Here is a 15,599-nt window from a genome sequence, read left to right on the forward strand (position 1 = left end):
TATTCCTCGAGTGTTTTTTTAAAATAATTTCTCTTATTTTTTTAATAATTTCTTTTATTTTTGTTGTTGTCGTTGAGAATATACACAGCAGAACATACACCAATTCAACAGTTTCTACAATTCAATGACATTGGTTACATTCTTCAAGTTGTGCAACCATTCTCAGCCTCCTTTTCCCAGTTGTTCTTCCCCCATTAACATACGCTCGCTGTCCCCGAAGTTTCCTATCTAATTTTTCGAGTTGCTGTTGTCAACTTGATCCCATATAGATAGATCTTAAAAGAGTGCAGTGCTCAAGGCAGACATTCTTTTTAAAATTTTTATTGTGCTTTAAGTGAAAGTTTACAAATCAAGTCAGTCTCACATACAAAATTTATAGACACCTTGCTATATACTCCCAGTTGCTCTCCCCGTAATGAGACAGCACACTCCTTTTCTCCACCCTGTATTTCCGTGTCCATTCAGCCAGCTTCTGCCCCCCTGCCCTCTCGTCTCTCCTCCAGACAGGAGCTTCCCACATAGTCTCATGTGTCTACTTGATCCAAGAAGCTCACTCCTCACCAGTATCATTTTCTATCCTACAGTCCAGTCCAACCCCTGTCTGCAGAGTTGGTTTTGGGAATGGTTCCTGCCTTGGGCTAACAGAAGGTCTGTGGACCATAACATCTGAGATCCCCCTAGTCTCAGTGGGACCATTAAGTCTGGTCTTTTTACGAGAATTTGAGGTCTGCATCCCACTGTTCTGCTCCCTCTGGGGTTCTCTGTTGTGTTCCCTGTCAGGGCACTCATTGGTTATAGTCAGGCACCATCTAGCTCTTCTGGTCTCAGGCTGATGTAGTCTCTGATTTATGTGGCGCTTTCTGTCTCTTGGGCTCATGAATACCTTGTGTCGTTGGTGTTCTTCATTCTCCTTTGCTCCAGACCAATTGATCCATCTTAGATGGCCACTTGCTAGTGTTTAAGACCCCAGATGCCACTCTCCAAAGTGGGATGCAAAATGTTTTCTTAACAGGTTTTATTATCAAGGCAGACATTCTTTACTAGTTAAACTAAACCATTTTTTGGTTTTAAGAAGACTTTGGGGGATGTTTTTGGTTTAGGTCAAAGGTTCATCCCCCAGAGTTTTTAACTCAGGGAACTTTTGGATCCCTGTTCCCAGGTTGGGACAAGAGTGTCCATGGTGGCAGGGTGAGCAATCCCAGAGCCAGAGAGTGTGAGGCCTGGGGCAGGTGGAGCTGAGCTGTCATGGGCTGGGGAGGCCTGCTCTGGGCCAACTTTGCAGAGGCACAGAGGTTACTGATGACGTTGAGTGCCCTGGAAACAGGCAGCTGGTCGCCTAGCGACCCTGTCTCTGCCAGCAACAGTTCAGCTTTTCCTAGCAACTGCTGCCTTTTGGTCCCCACCTGGCCTCCCTGGGGGAATTTCCGCAGAGTTCCCTGCACATCCCCATCATCTGATTAGAGTCAGGAAGGACCAGTGGCTTGTCTGCCACCAGCCAGACTGGCTCCAGCTCCAGAGCTGTTCTCACAGGCGTGGGGCTGGCTGGGGCTCTCCAAATTCCCCACTGCACACACTGCCCCATGACTGGGATGAGTGTCATGGCCCCCAGCTGAACACTGGCACCATGGGCATCCTTGCTGGCAAAGACAGCGAGACCCAAGTAGGTACCTGCTGCTCCCTACGGTCCCCTCTTTCCCTTCTTCCTTCTTGGGATACGGGGTAAGGGTCTGCGAAGGCAACAGTGAGGACCTTTTACCTGGGGGCATGGCCTGCTGGGTGGTTTAGGGGAGGCAGAGTAGGCAGGTCACTGCTCATAAACTGGCTACTGCCACTACCCCCCAGGCCTTTAACTCGGCCAGTCAGGGGGACACTCGGGATGCCCTTTTTAGCCAGCCTCTGTCTGCCATTCTGCTTGGAAATCCTCAGGACTTGGGAACTTGCCAGAAGTTGCTGGCCTGCTGCTTCTGGGCTGGGTAAGAGGGAGTCTTGGCAGGCACTGGGCACGTCAATGAGCAGGGACAGTGTGGCTTTAGTACAAGACCCCCAAGCAACCTTTGGTTATACTGACGGGGCCACCGCTGGGCTTGTTAGCAGTCCTGATAGCTGGGGATGTTTGTGCAAAACATTCCCCCACCCACGTGGGTGACTTCATAACCCAGCAGATATTCTCTTCCTCTGGGGTTAATGATAGCAATTGTAAGACCAATAATAATAATAATACCTGCTGCCATTTGGTTATTGCCACTTTTTTCCCCCATATCAGACACTGTGTTAAGGGCAAACTGAGTGGCAGATTCTATTACTAACCCCATTCCACAGATGCAAGAACTGAGGTCCGGAGACGGTATTCTGCATGTGGAAGAGTGCCCTGCCAGCAAGTGCAGAGATGAGAGTCTATCCCAAGTTGGGCTGGCTCCAAAGCAAACCCTTGGTACAACAGACAGGGAAGGCTGCTTACCATTTTTTGAGACAGAAGACTCGTAAGAACAATGCCTAACATGGAAGGTCCTTTTTGACTTTCCGTGAGATTCTCACTGGCTCTTGGAACCCCTCAAATATGTCAGGCTGTACAGGCTGGGCAAGACTGGCTCCACTTGACAGATGAGCAGACAGGCAGCCCAGGGGCCTCTCGGTGACTCACCCAAACCAGGCAGTGACTTGGTGGCCCCAGCTAGAATGACTGAAGCCTGAGTGAACGGAACCCCAGGCAGCCTCTGGCTGGGTCTGTGAGCAGTTCATTTCCCAGGCTTTTGTGCTCTGGGCCCTGAGAGCTGAGGAGGGTCATGTCTGTGTCGGGCAGGGGGAATCAGGGCAGCCCCTCCCAGCGGACGGCCCATCCCCGATCCTTCTGCGCAGGGCCGACTTACCCTTTCGGCACGGTAGGCACAGGAACCTCAATACTTTAATCAGTTGAAAGCTGAGCTTGAGTTATGGGGAACCCTGTGTGTGTCAGAGTAGCCTCCACAGCGTTTTCAGTGACTGAGTTTCGGAAGTTCTTGCCAGACCTTTCTTCCTAGGTGCCTCTGGGTGGACTTGAACCTTCAACCTTTCTGTTAGCAGCTGAGCGCATTAAACATTTGTACCACCAGGGATTTCTAAATACTTTTGGGGCTTTAATTTCTTTTTAAAATGAGAAAAAAAAACTTTTAGATTGAAGAGAATGTTCTAATATATAACATTAATTTATTAATCTTCATATAAATGCGATCATAAAATAAAAATTTTAACTTTTTTTTTTTTTTTTTAATGACGGAAGGGGTCTTTGGAGGCTGCAGTGCCCGGGACCCATGAAAGTCATTCTGTGGCCCAGCTTTGGGGACTTGGGTCTCTTTAAGAAAATCTGTTTCTTCCTGGGCAGGGTGGGGAGTATTGCTCTGAGAATTTGGGCCCCTCAAATGGAAATACCTATATAACAGACGAGAAGACAGCAAATGGGTGCTTGGGTCATGGAGACACCTGTCTTCCTGCTTGATGTCACGTGGGGCCATGTGGGCGCTCAGAGGCAGGCGTGGAGTGGGGTGTTAAGGACATGGCCTTGGAGGGCAGGAGTGGTCATTGGAGGCTTGTGTGTTGCTATAATGCTGAACAGGTTTCAGGGGAGCTTCCAGACTAAGGCAGAATAGGAAGAAAGGCCTGGTGATCTGCTTTTGAAAAATCATCCTGTGAAAACCCTCCGGATCACAATTGTCTGATCCCGTTGTGCATGGGGTCGCCATGACTTGGGAGCCAACTGGATGGTAGCTGACAATAAGAACGAAACTTCCAAAATGCAGCTTAAATAAAGAACACTGAGATGGCATCAGAGACACTGGAGTTCCACCTAGGCTGGGCCTCAGACAGGCGATGTGATGGGGACAGGCCATCTGACCTCTTTGGGACTCTGTTTTCTAAGCTGGAATGGGACCCGTCACAGCCCAGGCTGGCAGGCTTATTTGGGTGAGGATTCAGGAGACACTGCAGGCAAATTGTTTGACCCAGTGCCTGGCACACTGCTGTGGGTGCTGCTTTGCCATCTGATTACCACTGCTTCCTGCTTGCTGGCTCCCAACCACCCAGAGCTGCAATCCTGTGTCCACATCTTCTCCCCCTCCTTGGCCCTCTGGGCAGAGGGTGTGTATGCCGTGATGAATGGTAGGTTTGCTGGGTGGCAGACACATCATGGAGCACCCTCTGTGAGCCCTTCAGGGGCAGGGAGCCTTGGGGTGGGGTGGGACCATTAGGAAGCCAGATGTAATTCTAATTATGAAAATCATATCGGCCCCTGGTTCTGAGCCATCTTTTAACCCAGAGGTTTCACATGGCCTCCAAGGGCCCTGGAAACAGGCTGTTTTAGAGATTTATATATATATTTGAATTCATTATCAGCATCTAAAGATCAGGTTTCACCTAAGAAACCTGAATTTCAGGCTCCCCTTGAAATCGGAAGATCTGGCCACCCTGGGTGGGCCCCATTCTAAGCAGAGTGGGGCCACCACCTTCAGATAGGCACAGGTTCTCTGACTTGCCAGAGTACCCCTGACTCCCTGTAGCCTCACCCCAGCCTGCCACCCAGGGATTGCCTGGGCCAGGGATGCCTGCCCCCCTCAGCTGTTGCACTGGGCTCTGAGCTCACAGCACAGAAAGACCCAGAGGCTGGTTGGAGTTTTGCGTGGTTTGGCACAGTTGCTGTGTATTTTTGGCCAGCTCTGTTCACCTCTCTGGGCCTCGCTTTTCTCATCCTCCCTGGCCTGCCTGCGTCACCAAGGTTGCCCGAGATTCTCAGTGGGATGTGCTGCACGGGCCTTTACCTGCTGTCATGCCCTTTGGGCCACACCCCAGGACGGTTCCTCAAACCACCCTCCACGCTTTTCTTCACACGGGCTGTTCCCCTTCCTGCACACCCTTCCCCTTTTCTCCTGTAAACTCATCATCCTCAAGGCCCGGCTTGCCCGCCACCTTCTCTGGAAAGCCCTCCTTCCTAGGCAGGGCTGTGGCTGTGTGCTTTGGGCCTTGTCCTGGCACATATCTCAGCCTGGCTGGCAGTTAGCAGAGCCTGGGAGCCTTCTGAGGGCATCTCTGTGACCCGGCTCCTGGCACAGAGTCTCACACTCAGCAGGGTTCAGGAGGCCTTTACCACTCCTAATCCTAGTCTTTCCTCCTGCCCCTCGGTGTTACAGTGTCCTGCTGGATAGCTGTCTGGTGGTGGAGGCAGGCACGGACCAGAGTGGAGTAGGCGGGACTCAGCACCAGAGGGCCTCACACCAGGTACACAGAAGCCCTTTTGACCCCACAGACCAGGTTTCAGCCTGGTATTGGGGAACCTCCGGGGCCTGGGCTGGTATCAGAAAAAGGGGCTGAGGCCCTGCCCACTTTGTTTATGGGGGGATTTTCAACTGGTGAGATACCCATAGGACAAAGAGGAGCAGAAAAAAAACAAACCAATCCAAACCCGTTGCTGTTGAGTTGATTCCGACTCATAGCGACCCTGTAGGACAAAGTAGGACTGCCCCATAGGGTTTCCAAGGAGTACTTGATAGATTTGAGCTGCCAACCTTTTGGTTAGCAGCTGTAGCTCTTAACCACTATGCCACCAGGGTTTCTGGAGGAGCACGGTACTGGGTAATCGGTAACTCTGCTTATAACAGGGATCAGGTGGTACTGGAAGGCATTCAGATGGCACGGGCTTGGATGGAGAGTCAGGAGGACTGGGGCCGGAGTCTTCACATGGCTGTGCGGCTCTGGGCAAGTTGCCTCCTCACTCTGGGCCTCAGTGGTCACCTTGGTAAAATTGGGCTAAAAACACTTCCTGGGGTTTAGTAGGAGGAGCCAAAGGGCTTGTACACTGTGCAGTGCGGGGCTGGGTGGGGAGAGCCCCGGCGGCTGCTTTAGTTGCTTTGTGTCCACGTGCACAGGCTGCAGGGGGAGTTCCCCCCTTATACCTGACAAGTCCAGGTGTTGGGGCCTGGGGCTCCTGTGTGCACCGCCCTTTGCGGTTTGTTGGCCACCTCCCTGGATGCCCCAGGAGGTGGACTGGCAGGGTCTGACTGGGTGGGTGGTCAGGGCAAGGAGGAGAATTGGGGCCCAGGAGTTCTCCTGAGGGCAGATCTCCTTCCAGGGCTGAGTTAGACTAGGGCCGGGAGGCGGATAAAGTATCTGCTTTATTTTTTCTAGGAGCTGCAGGAGGAGGAGGTGGCCACCAGCTCAGGAGGTAGGTGTGTGTGGTGGGGGTGGGGGTGGTTGGAGAGTAACATCCAGGTACCCTCAGGCCAGGTGCAGCATCTGTGCAGGGGTAACCCCTTCCTGCTCCTCCATCTTCCCACCCAGCCCCTCCCACCTCTACTTCCCCAGGTCCTCAATCAAAACCCATCCTCCGCACCTTGGCCTGATGAAGTATTTCGATGGCCTAAGGGGAACTGCAGCTGAGGCCCCCAGGACTCCTGGTGGGCCAGGAAACCCTACTCCCACCTCATCCCTCAATCCTGAGAACTCCAGGAACAGTGGGGGCAGAGTTGAGGGGGCCACAGGATAGCTGGGCCATGGAGCCGGACAGCTAGGTATGGATGGAGCCCTGACCTGCAGGGACGTGTGCCTTGCACGCTTCCAGACTTCTCAAACTGCTGCTGCTGTTCCTCAGGAATTGAGGCTCCCCGTGTGGCTGGATTAGGCCAAGAGATCAAGGGCACAGACCTGTGCTTCACTCTTGGCTCCATTCTTGTCTTTGCTGTGTGACCCAGAGCCAGTTCCTTAACCTCTCTGAGCTGTATCTCTCAAGTCAAGAAAAACAGGGGAGTAATAGTACTGATGCACAGAGTTGTTGGGCAAAGAAAGGAAGAGGAAGTGTAGAAGGTGCCTGCACTGTGGCTGGCACTGAGGCAGGGGACTGTAATGGGAACAAGGATGCTTGTGTCCTAGCCAGCAGCAAGCTGGATTGTCACAGGCAGAGGAGGAGGACAGGGCTCTTGCCTTAGAGGACCTGAGAGCTCAGAGTCTGCCCTGGTCTGTGTGGAGTCAAAGTCTCAGTGTTTGCGGTTTACCAACTCACCGGCTCACTGTTGGAAAACGTAGCCGCTGGTGCCTTCCCCGAGTAGGGTTGTGGTGGTTGCTCCCGGGGCATCTTGGGTGCGAGAGGTGGAATTTGGTAGCTGGTGGAGTGAAATCTGCCCCCCGCACCTCCGGAAGTCACTATCAGGTACAACCCCGGGATGTCCTTCCCCCGCCAGGACCCTGAGTTCCCACACTCCTGCTCCATCTAACCAGGCCTCGAGAAAGTCCTGGCACAAAGGGCCCTCTCTGGGGGTGGGGCAGACCCCAGCCATGCCCCTGCAGAGCCTGGGGTGTGGCACAGAGCATGCAGGGCACCCTACCCTGTCCAAGGCCCATGGGGGAAAATAGCTTCATTGTGGGTGGGGCTCTTCTGCCTGGTGCCTGGAGGCTCGCCATTAACGTGTCTTTTATTGAGCTCTGCCCAGGCCAGCTCAGTCGGAAGGGTGGAAGGAGGGTCCCCCTGCCTTGAAGAAAATTTTATTCTTGTAGGGAGCGCCAACTCACTCCCTTGAGAGAATTCCAAATCACACAGGAAGTTAACTAATTCAGTCTCCAACCTTACACAGAAACTCCTCTGTGGTTGACCACATGGCTGCCCTGTCTTTAGGCCATTGTGTTTCTGGGCCAGCTCAGCAGGGCCAATACCCTTTAGCTAATATTAGTTGCACCATCAGCTCGGAACACCTTTTAACAGGCTGCCAGTGTCCTGTGCCACCGTGGCGCTCAGTCTCTATGTGTTCAGTAAATAAATGAGAGCGGCAGCTTCGGAAGGTCGTGAGAGACCCCAGGTCCTAACAGTGGCGATCCAGAGCAGGGCTTCTCAAACTAAGCGGCATCAGGATCACCCAGGTGCAGATTCAGGGTCTGGGGGGCTGGCAGGGGTGGCTTCCAGTTTTCCATGCCTTCCCCCAGGTGATCTAGAGGCAGGTGGTCTGGGAACCCCACTTTGAGAAACATAGAGACATGTCCATTTGTCCATCATCACTCAAAATGGTATGGAACCAGCAGCTTTGGCATCACCTGGGAGCTAGTTAGAATGCAGAATCTCGGGCCCCACCCCAGTCCTGCTCAATTGGAGTCTGCATTTTAACAAGATCTGGCAATTTGTCTGTATGCTTAAGAGTTGGAGAGGCACTGGCCTCGAGCCCTGGTTCTCAGACTTGCCTGCAGGTTGGGCTTATTTGGAGAGATTAAAAAGTCCTGGTGCTAGACCTCACACCAGACTATGAAATCAGAATGTCTGGCGGGGATAGGGGTGGCCTGGGAGTCAGAAATGGTTAAAGGTCCCAGGGGATTCCAACGCACAGCCTAGTGCGGGAACCAAGGCCCAAGGAAAAGTTACTGCTTCTGGTTGGAAGTGGAATTAATTGGCTTTAGGATGGAAAATTCTACCAGGATAAGAATGTGTGAGTCCCAGGTTCTGTGGGTCTCAGAGTCTAAGTTTCTAGGAGTTCTGGGTTCTTTATTCCTAACCTGTTTTGAGTCTGAGATGGGAAACACTGCAGGTGGTTGGTTAGCAGAGAGAGCAAGGAGTCAGAGGCTCCGGGCTGTCCCTCGGAGCTGTTGGGTGGACCGGCTACGTGGTTCACAACCATGTTAGACCTTAAGCTCCAGGACAAGAGCGATGCTTCAGACCTCAGCGGAGCTGCTGTGGGCTCTGCCAGGGACCAGGCTGTATGGTTGGCTGCGGAGAGAGGGCTCTTCCTATCTCCCTCCCCCAACTCTGCTCCTCATTGCAGTGCCTAGGGGCCTGCCTCTGCCGGACACCCTCTGGCCCTGGCACCATGGCTAATCCAGGTCGGGACATGGAGCTGAATCACCTGGTCCAGGACCAGCCACCTGGCCAGGTGGCCCCTGGGCCCGCCCCTCCGAGCCTGGAGGAACAGCTCCCTAATGTGCCCAGCTACCGCCCCCCAACCACCCGCATCCCCATCCTCATCTCCCGGAGGACGACCTTGTCCAACTCCAGCTTCGCCAAGCAGACCAGGAGCTCCATCCGCCACCTAGGTAGCGTGAACTTGCCTGCCCAGCATGCTTGTACCTATGGTGTGTTGCTTCGGCATGGCTTGTGCTGGCTTCCCTCGTAGGTGCCATGGTGGTGGTGCGGTCTCGTGGAAAGACACCTCCTCTTGCTTTGCTGATCAATGCCTTCATCCTGCTCTGTGGTGCCCAGTCAATGCCATTTCCGGAAAGGAGAGGCCCCCTGGGTGCAGACAGGCAGGCTAAGAGGAGAGGCGTCCTCAGGGACCAGAGGGAGGGCCAGTCTGGATCTGGTTAATTGTGACAAGGTCCCTGCAGTGGCCTTCGGGTTCCTGCTGCTTGCTGCCTAATGACAAAGTGCTCAGGGACACACTGGCGCCTCTGGGCTGGTCCCTGTCACTTTCTGCTTTAATTCAAGCCAGACCTGCCCACTTTCCCTTTTGCTTTGTTTGGTTGCTTATTTCCTCCTTTTGGATGATACCATCCAGTATCAGTCCCAGCAGGTAGAATTGAACATTTCAGGGGAAGACACCCACTGGGGTTCTTCTCTCCTCATCCTGGCTTGGGGCAGGCATAGAGCCGGGGAGATGGCACACAGACATTCCCCATGACAAAGGATGATACCCCAGGCTCAGCCTTCCAATGGGTATGCCCTCGGTTGACTCACTTCAAAGGATTCCCAACTTCCACCCCCACCAGGTAGCACTCCCTGATTTTTCCTGTTTTCTATGCCGCCTCTCCTTTGACTTGCTCACTGTTTTTCTTCAAGGAGCTCTGGTGGCACAGTGGTTAAGTGCTTGGCTGCTAACCGGAAAGTTGGTGGTTTGAATGCAATAGTCACTCTGCGGGATAAAGATGTGGCTGTCTGCTTCGATAAAGCCTTGGAAACCCTGCGGGGCAGTTCTACTCTGTTCTATAGGGTTGCTATGAATTGGGATTGAGTCTACTGCAGTGGGATTTTTCTTCAATGGACTCACTTTTTTTTTAGTTAAATGTATTTAATGGGAAGTTTGATGTTACTATTTAAAGAGAGAACCAGTACTGCCTGCCGTAAATAGAGGGCAACTATAACTACCAATACACAGAATACAAATAGTGTTGAAAGGTTGCGGTGAGATTTGGAGGCCTGCTGAAGGCTTGCAGCTGAGGCCTGCTCTCCTAGCCAAAAGGAGGATTAGGACGAGTCAGAGAGGAGGTTGGGCCTTGAGCACTACCCTGAGACTTCGCTGACCTGAGACAGAGTTGAAACGGGAGTAAGGGTCTCATGCCACATTCTCCTTTGCCTTGTCTGTACCATAAAATCATTTTGTGTCTTCCCTGCTACCTGGGAACCCTACACTCAGGGAAATGTACCCTGTAAGGCACACTGGGACAGTGGACTGAACTGGCTTTATTGTGACATGTCATGAATTAGGTGCTACACACAAGGCAATGATAACACGGAGTGAGAACCTTGTTGCCCTCTCAGTGGCTCTACTTGGGGCCTCCTGAGCTGGGGTTTCATTTTGACAGAGGCTCCAGCTTGGCTGGCCACCAGCCTCAGGGTGGGATTCGGAGAATCTGTGTGGTGTGATGAATAAGAGTGTAACCTGTGGATCCAAATCCTGGCTCTGCAGCCAATTTCTTAACCTCTCTGTGCATCAGTTTTCTTCTCCTGAAAATGGGGACATTGATCACAACTACCTCACTGAGCAGCTGGGAAGTTTAAAAGAGTTAATATAGTGAAACCTGTGAGAGCCGGAACTCGATGGAATTGTCTTGTTTTTCTGGGTCTTGCAAGTTTTCTGCCTCTGACAGGATGCAGTCTTATCACTTTTCTGTTGCTCTCTATTAGTGGAAAATATTTACGTTTTCCTTCTCTGGCAGGTTTCCGCCTTACACAGGTTCCGGCTTTCGCAGGTTTTACTGTATAAGGGTTAATATATACAAAGCAGATAGAGTTCCGTGAAACAAATGCCTGGCAGGCACATAGAAAGTGCTTAATGGCAAATATTATTATTCTCTAAGCCAATTTAATACATACAATGTTATTCTTCATATTTTTAACAATATTACTCTTATTCTCTAAATCAGTGGGATATAAACCAATATCATTTCTATTTTGAGTTCCCTCTGCCAAGCCAGTGGGAAATGAAATGTCAGTCCTGGGAGTGATCCAGGTTGCAGGGCCTGGCCTAGGACAACGCATCTGCCCCTCCCAGGCTCCCTGAGATGTCCTCCTGGATGCTTGAGACCAGCGGGGGAAAGGGGGTCACACTGGGGCCCTGAGCATTTTTAAGGGGCTGCCCTTGCATCTGCACCCTCTCCCCTCCTCCAGCTCAGCTCTTAAGGTCTGCCAGGTAGTAGGGCAAGGTCCCCTCTGCCTCACACGCTGTCCTTCCCACAGCCTGGGGATCCCTTGTTTGTCTGGGCAAACATTCTCCCTTGATTTAAAAAAAATTCTCAACTCCTGCTCATCCTCTTCCATCGAGGGATTAGAGTTTAGTCAAACAAATGCTAAAAAGTCTTTTTTTTTAATTTTATTGTGCTTTAGATGAAGGTTTACAGAACAAACTAGCTTCTCATTAAGCAGTACACATATTGTTTTATGACATTGGTTAACATCCCCATGGTATGTCAACACTCTCCCTTCTTGACCTTGGGTTCCCTATTACCAGCTTTCCGGTCCCCTCCTGCCTTCTAGCCCTTGCCCCTGGCCTGGTGTCCCTTTAGTCTTCTTTTGTTTTATGGGCCTATCTAATCTTTGGCGGAAGGATAAACCTTAGGAGTGACTTCATCACTGAGCTAAGAGGGTGTCTGGGGGCCATACTCTTGGGGTTTCTCCAGTCTCTGTCAGGCCATTAAGTGTGATCTATTTTTTTTTTTTTTTAGTTAGAATTTTGTTCTACCTTTTTCTCTATCTCTGTCCAGGACCCTCTATTGTGATCCCTGTCAGAGAAGTCAGTGGTGGTAGCTGGGCACTGTCTAGTTGTACTGGACTCAGCCTGGTGGAGGCCGTGGTAGTTGTGGTCCATTAGTCCTTTGGACCAATCTTTCCCTTGTGCCTTTAGTTTTCTTCACTCTCCCTTGCTCCCAAAGGGGTGAGACCAGTGGAGTATCTTAGATGGTCACTCACAGGCTTTTATGCCAAAAAGTCTTGAGGCCTCCTTCTATTCTTTCCACCAAACTATAAAAGAAGGTTAAGCAACTCTGCTACACCCTGGATTTTCCCATGGTGACCATTTCAATGCATTTAAAAATATGTATCTATATCCATATCCATCTATATCTATCTCACATATATCCACTTATTTTAAAATGTCTCCCCCCCCCCCATTTTGGAGGGTATATCCTTGCTTTTGCTGGTACCCAATACCTGTGCCTGGGTACTATTGGGTGGTCCTACCCAGGTATGATGGGGAGCGGGGGTGGAGGACCATCCCAGCCCCTCAGCATCCTTTAAGCTTGGCCTTAAGGCAGACCTGTCCCCACAGTCCCTGGAGTGGGTAATGGAGCCTGAGACAGCGCCACACTCAGGCTCCCCAGGAAGGACGTGACTCTTGGGACATGGGACATGGCACCAGGCCTCTCACAAGCCCAGGGAGGAGCTGGGTTAATGAATTTTGGGGGCACCTGTCATGTATAAAAACAAGGCAACGTCAAAGCAGGCACCCAAATAGATGGTATTATAAATGCTAACCTTACAAATAAACACACACCCTAAGAAGACAGTCTGTTACCCTTGACTGGAGGAGACATTCAAATGTCTCTGTGTGAGGCTCTTCCAGATGTGAGGCCACGTGCTCTTCAGGTCTCTCCCCGACAGGCCTGGGAAGGCATCACCTTGGGAAGGGGAAGCCAAGGCTCAGAGAGGGGAACCAGCTGGCCCAGGGCCACGTGGCTGCACTGGTTCAGGCCCTCAGGACTACAGCTCCCCCAGGCTCCCGGTGCCCTCTCTGAGAGCTGTCCCCCCATCCCAGGACCTTAATGTGGTTTCCAGGCTCAGGAGAACTGGACTCTAGGCTGTGTCCAGGAGTTTCTGTGGCATTGTGGCTCCTCTCGTGGCTCTTGGGCTGGTGGCTGGGTGGCCGTGGACCTCAGAGGGCCATGGGATCTGAATGCTTGCATCCCTTGCATGGTGCTTTCCTGTGGGCCTGTTGAAAGGTGAAGCTGCCAGAGGCCTCTCTGATCATACCTTTTGTGGCTTTCTTCAAGGGCACAGCAAGGCTCCTGAGGCCTTGGCTTTTCCCTCTCTGACGGTCTCTCCCCCTTCCTCTCCCCAAGTGCCTGCCACGGAAGAGCACCCAGAGGTGCAGGTGGAAGATACTGATGCGGACAAACTCCCACTCATCGTGGAGGAAAAGTCACCCTCGCCCGTCTTGCTGCCACCTTCTCCTGCCAAATCTGACACCCTCACGGTCCCAGGCTCAGCAGCAGGGACCCACAGGTCACCTTTTATGCTTCTCTTGGGCTTTTAAGCACTGTGATACATGTCCCTTTGACAGATGCGGAGACTGAGGTCAGAGAGGTGAAGCAGCTGGCCCGAGGGCACACAGCGTGTTGGTGTCAGGAGTGGGACTACACTCCTAACTCCTGGCTGAGGGCTCCTTACAAGAACTCTCCAAGGAACACCTGTCCTAAAATCTCTCAGCTACAATTTAGAAAGGGCAATAAATGTGATAGGGCTAATTTCTGCTCCCCTTTTTATATTAAATAATATAACGAAAACACCAAAGAACACTAGAAAAATCACCCCAAACACTAGGTAGTGTTTTGTCTTTTTATTGAGTTGTAAGAATTCTTTATGTAGTCTAGATACAAGTCCCTTGTCAGATATGATTTGCAAATATTTTCTCCCATTTGGTAGGTTGTCTTTCCATTTTCTTGATGGTGTTGTTTCAAGCACAGAAGTTTAAAATTTTGATGAAGTCTAATTTATCTTTTGTGTTTCTCAGTAAAGCAGTCCATTCTCACTGTTGCGAAGGAGGGCGGGAAAACCAGAAAAGTGAATTAGCCCCTCAGATACCGCTGGAAAACAATGCCAGAAGCAACACCCTCCTTCCCCCAGTCAGACTGTTCAGACTTCAACCTGCTGACCTCAGGCTGGAGTGGGGGCGGGGGCTAGAGAAGGTTGGACAAGAATCTTCTTGTCTCTGAAATCCAAGTGAACATACGCAAACCGTCAACCTAGACACTACCTGCTCCCAAAAGCAGCAATCTGTGTCAGACTTAGGCTTCCTGAATGATAGGGGAACCTTGGAGACAATTTAGTTGTTACTCTGCAGATAGGGAACCTGTCGCTCCAGGGGGAGGATGGGCCTTGCCTGAGGTGGAGGTGGGCCGGGCTTGGCTCCATGGCCCACGGGCATTTTCTCTCCACCGGAGCAGCTCTAGAAGGGCTGGTGAGGCTGAGCTCTGAGGAGAGTTAACACAATGGACGATGAGGTTTTAGGCCTTCTTTAGAGACTGGACACTAAGGAGGATGTGATAGAAAAAGTGGAGGGTGACTTGGGGAGAGGTGACTTCAGACTAGGAGGGGAGAGGAAGGACCTTCAAGCTGAGACCTGATTGAGTGGTATCTCATTTAGTTGAGGTTAGCCTCATTTTTCAGAGGGAGAAATTGAGGTGGCTCAGAGAGTTTAAGTAAGTAGCCCAAGGTCACATACTGGTAAGGGTCAGGGATGGGATTCACATTCAGGTTTGCCTGATACCAAGTCCATGCGGTTAACCCTTGTGCTGGCCCATTGAACAGATGTAGAGACTGAGGTCCAGAGAGTACCTGTGCCCCTCCCTTCTACTGTTTTTTTATAAAGATGATTTACCCACTAGGCACAGGAGGACTCTTTGGCAGCATCCTTATCCCCACCCAGGAGCAGGGGGTGGGATGCAGAGGATCTGGGTGACCTGAAGGGGTCAAAGCAGTTTCCTGTCCCCTGGGCCCTGCACGGGCTGAAGGTACTGCCACTTTTTTCTGTGCAGGAAGAAGCTGCCCTCCCAAGATGATGAGGCCGAAGAGCTCAAGATGCTGTCTCCAGCAGAGTCCCCTGTGGTTGCCTGGGCAGACTCCTCCACCCCACAGGGGATGGAGTAAGTGGGGCCACCTCTGGGGTTTCAGGGAGCCAGAAGGCTGGGTGGGGTGAGTGGGAGAGGGAAGCTGTGTGTGGGGTGAGTGTGGATGGTTTGGAGCTCTCCACCACAAGGCAGACTTTGCCAGTGGCTGGGTCTCCTGCTGCTTCTGGTCGGCCTAGAACACTGCAAAATCTGCAGAATGGGCGCAGACTCTGAGCCCAGCTGTGTCTGTGGCCAGCAATGTGGTCTGATGTTTCTGACGTCAGAGGAAACCGGGGCAGGTGGCGGCAGACACTGCCTGGCTCTTGCCCAGGGCACAAGGGTCTCTTCCTGCTCAGCCTGTTCACTTTTGGGTGATAACCCCACAGTGACCAGGACCGAGCTGCCTCCTCGGCCAGCCAGAACAGTGCCATTATCAACGACCGGCTCCAGGAGCTGGTGAAGCTGTTCAAGGAGCGGACGGAGAAAGTCAAGGAGAAGCTCATCGATCCTGATGTCACCTCTGATGAGGAGAGCCCTAAGCCCTGTGAGTCTGGAGTGGGAAGTGG

At 51.8% G+C, this 15,599-nt stretch overlaps 1 protein-coding gene across 1 annotated transcript in view; it reads left to right on the forward strand.

The window, feature by feature from the left end:
* Positions 1–15,599, forward strand: part of CNGB1 (cyclic nucleotide gated channel subunit beta 1) — a 61,196-nt gene that overhangs the window by 22,345 nt on the left and 23,252 nt on the right. Inside the window, exons 14-18 of the mRNA XM_064273509.1 lie at positions 5,157–5,244; positions 6,151–6,187; positions 13,267–13,429; positions 14,962–15,069; positions 15,420–15,577. Coding sequence (XP_064129579.1) covers positions 5,157–5,244; positions 6,151–6,187; positions 13,267–13,429; positions 14,962–15,069; positions 15,420–15,577 — 554 coding nt within the window. The remainder of the gene's footprint in view (positions 1–5,156; positions 5,245–6,150; positions 6,188–13,266; positions 13,430–14,961; positions 15,070–15,419; positions 15,578–15,599) is intronic.

The sequence above is a fragment of the Loxodonta africana genome, chromosome 21 (genome assembly GCF_030014295.1).
Source record: "Loxodonta africana isolate mLoxAfr1 chromosome 21, mLoxAfr1.hap2, whole genome shotgun sequence".
In the NCBI taxonomy this organism is placed as follows: domain Eukaryota; kingdom Metazoa; phylum Chordata; class Mammalia; order Proboscidea; family Elephantidae; genus Loxodonta; species Loxodonta africana.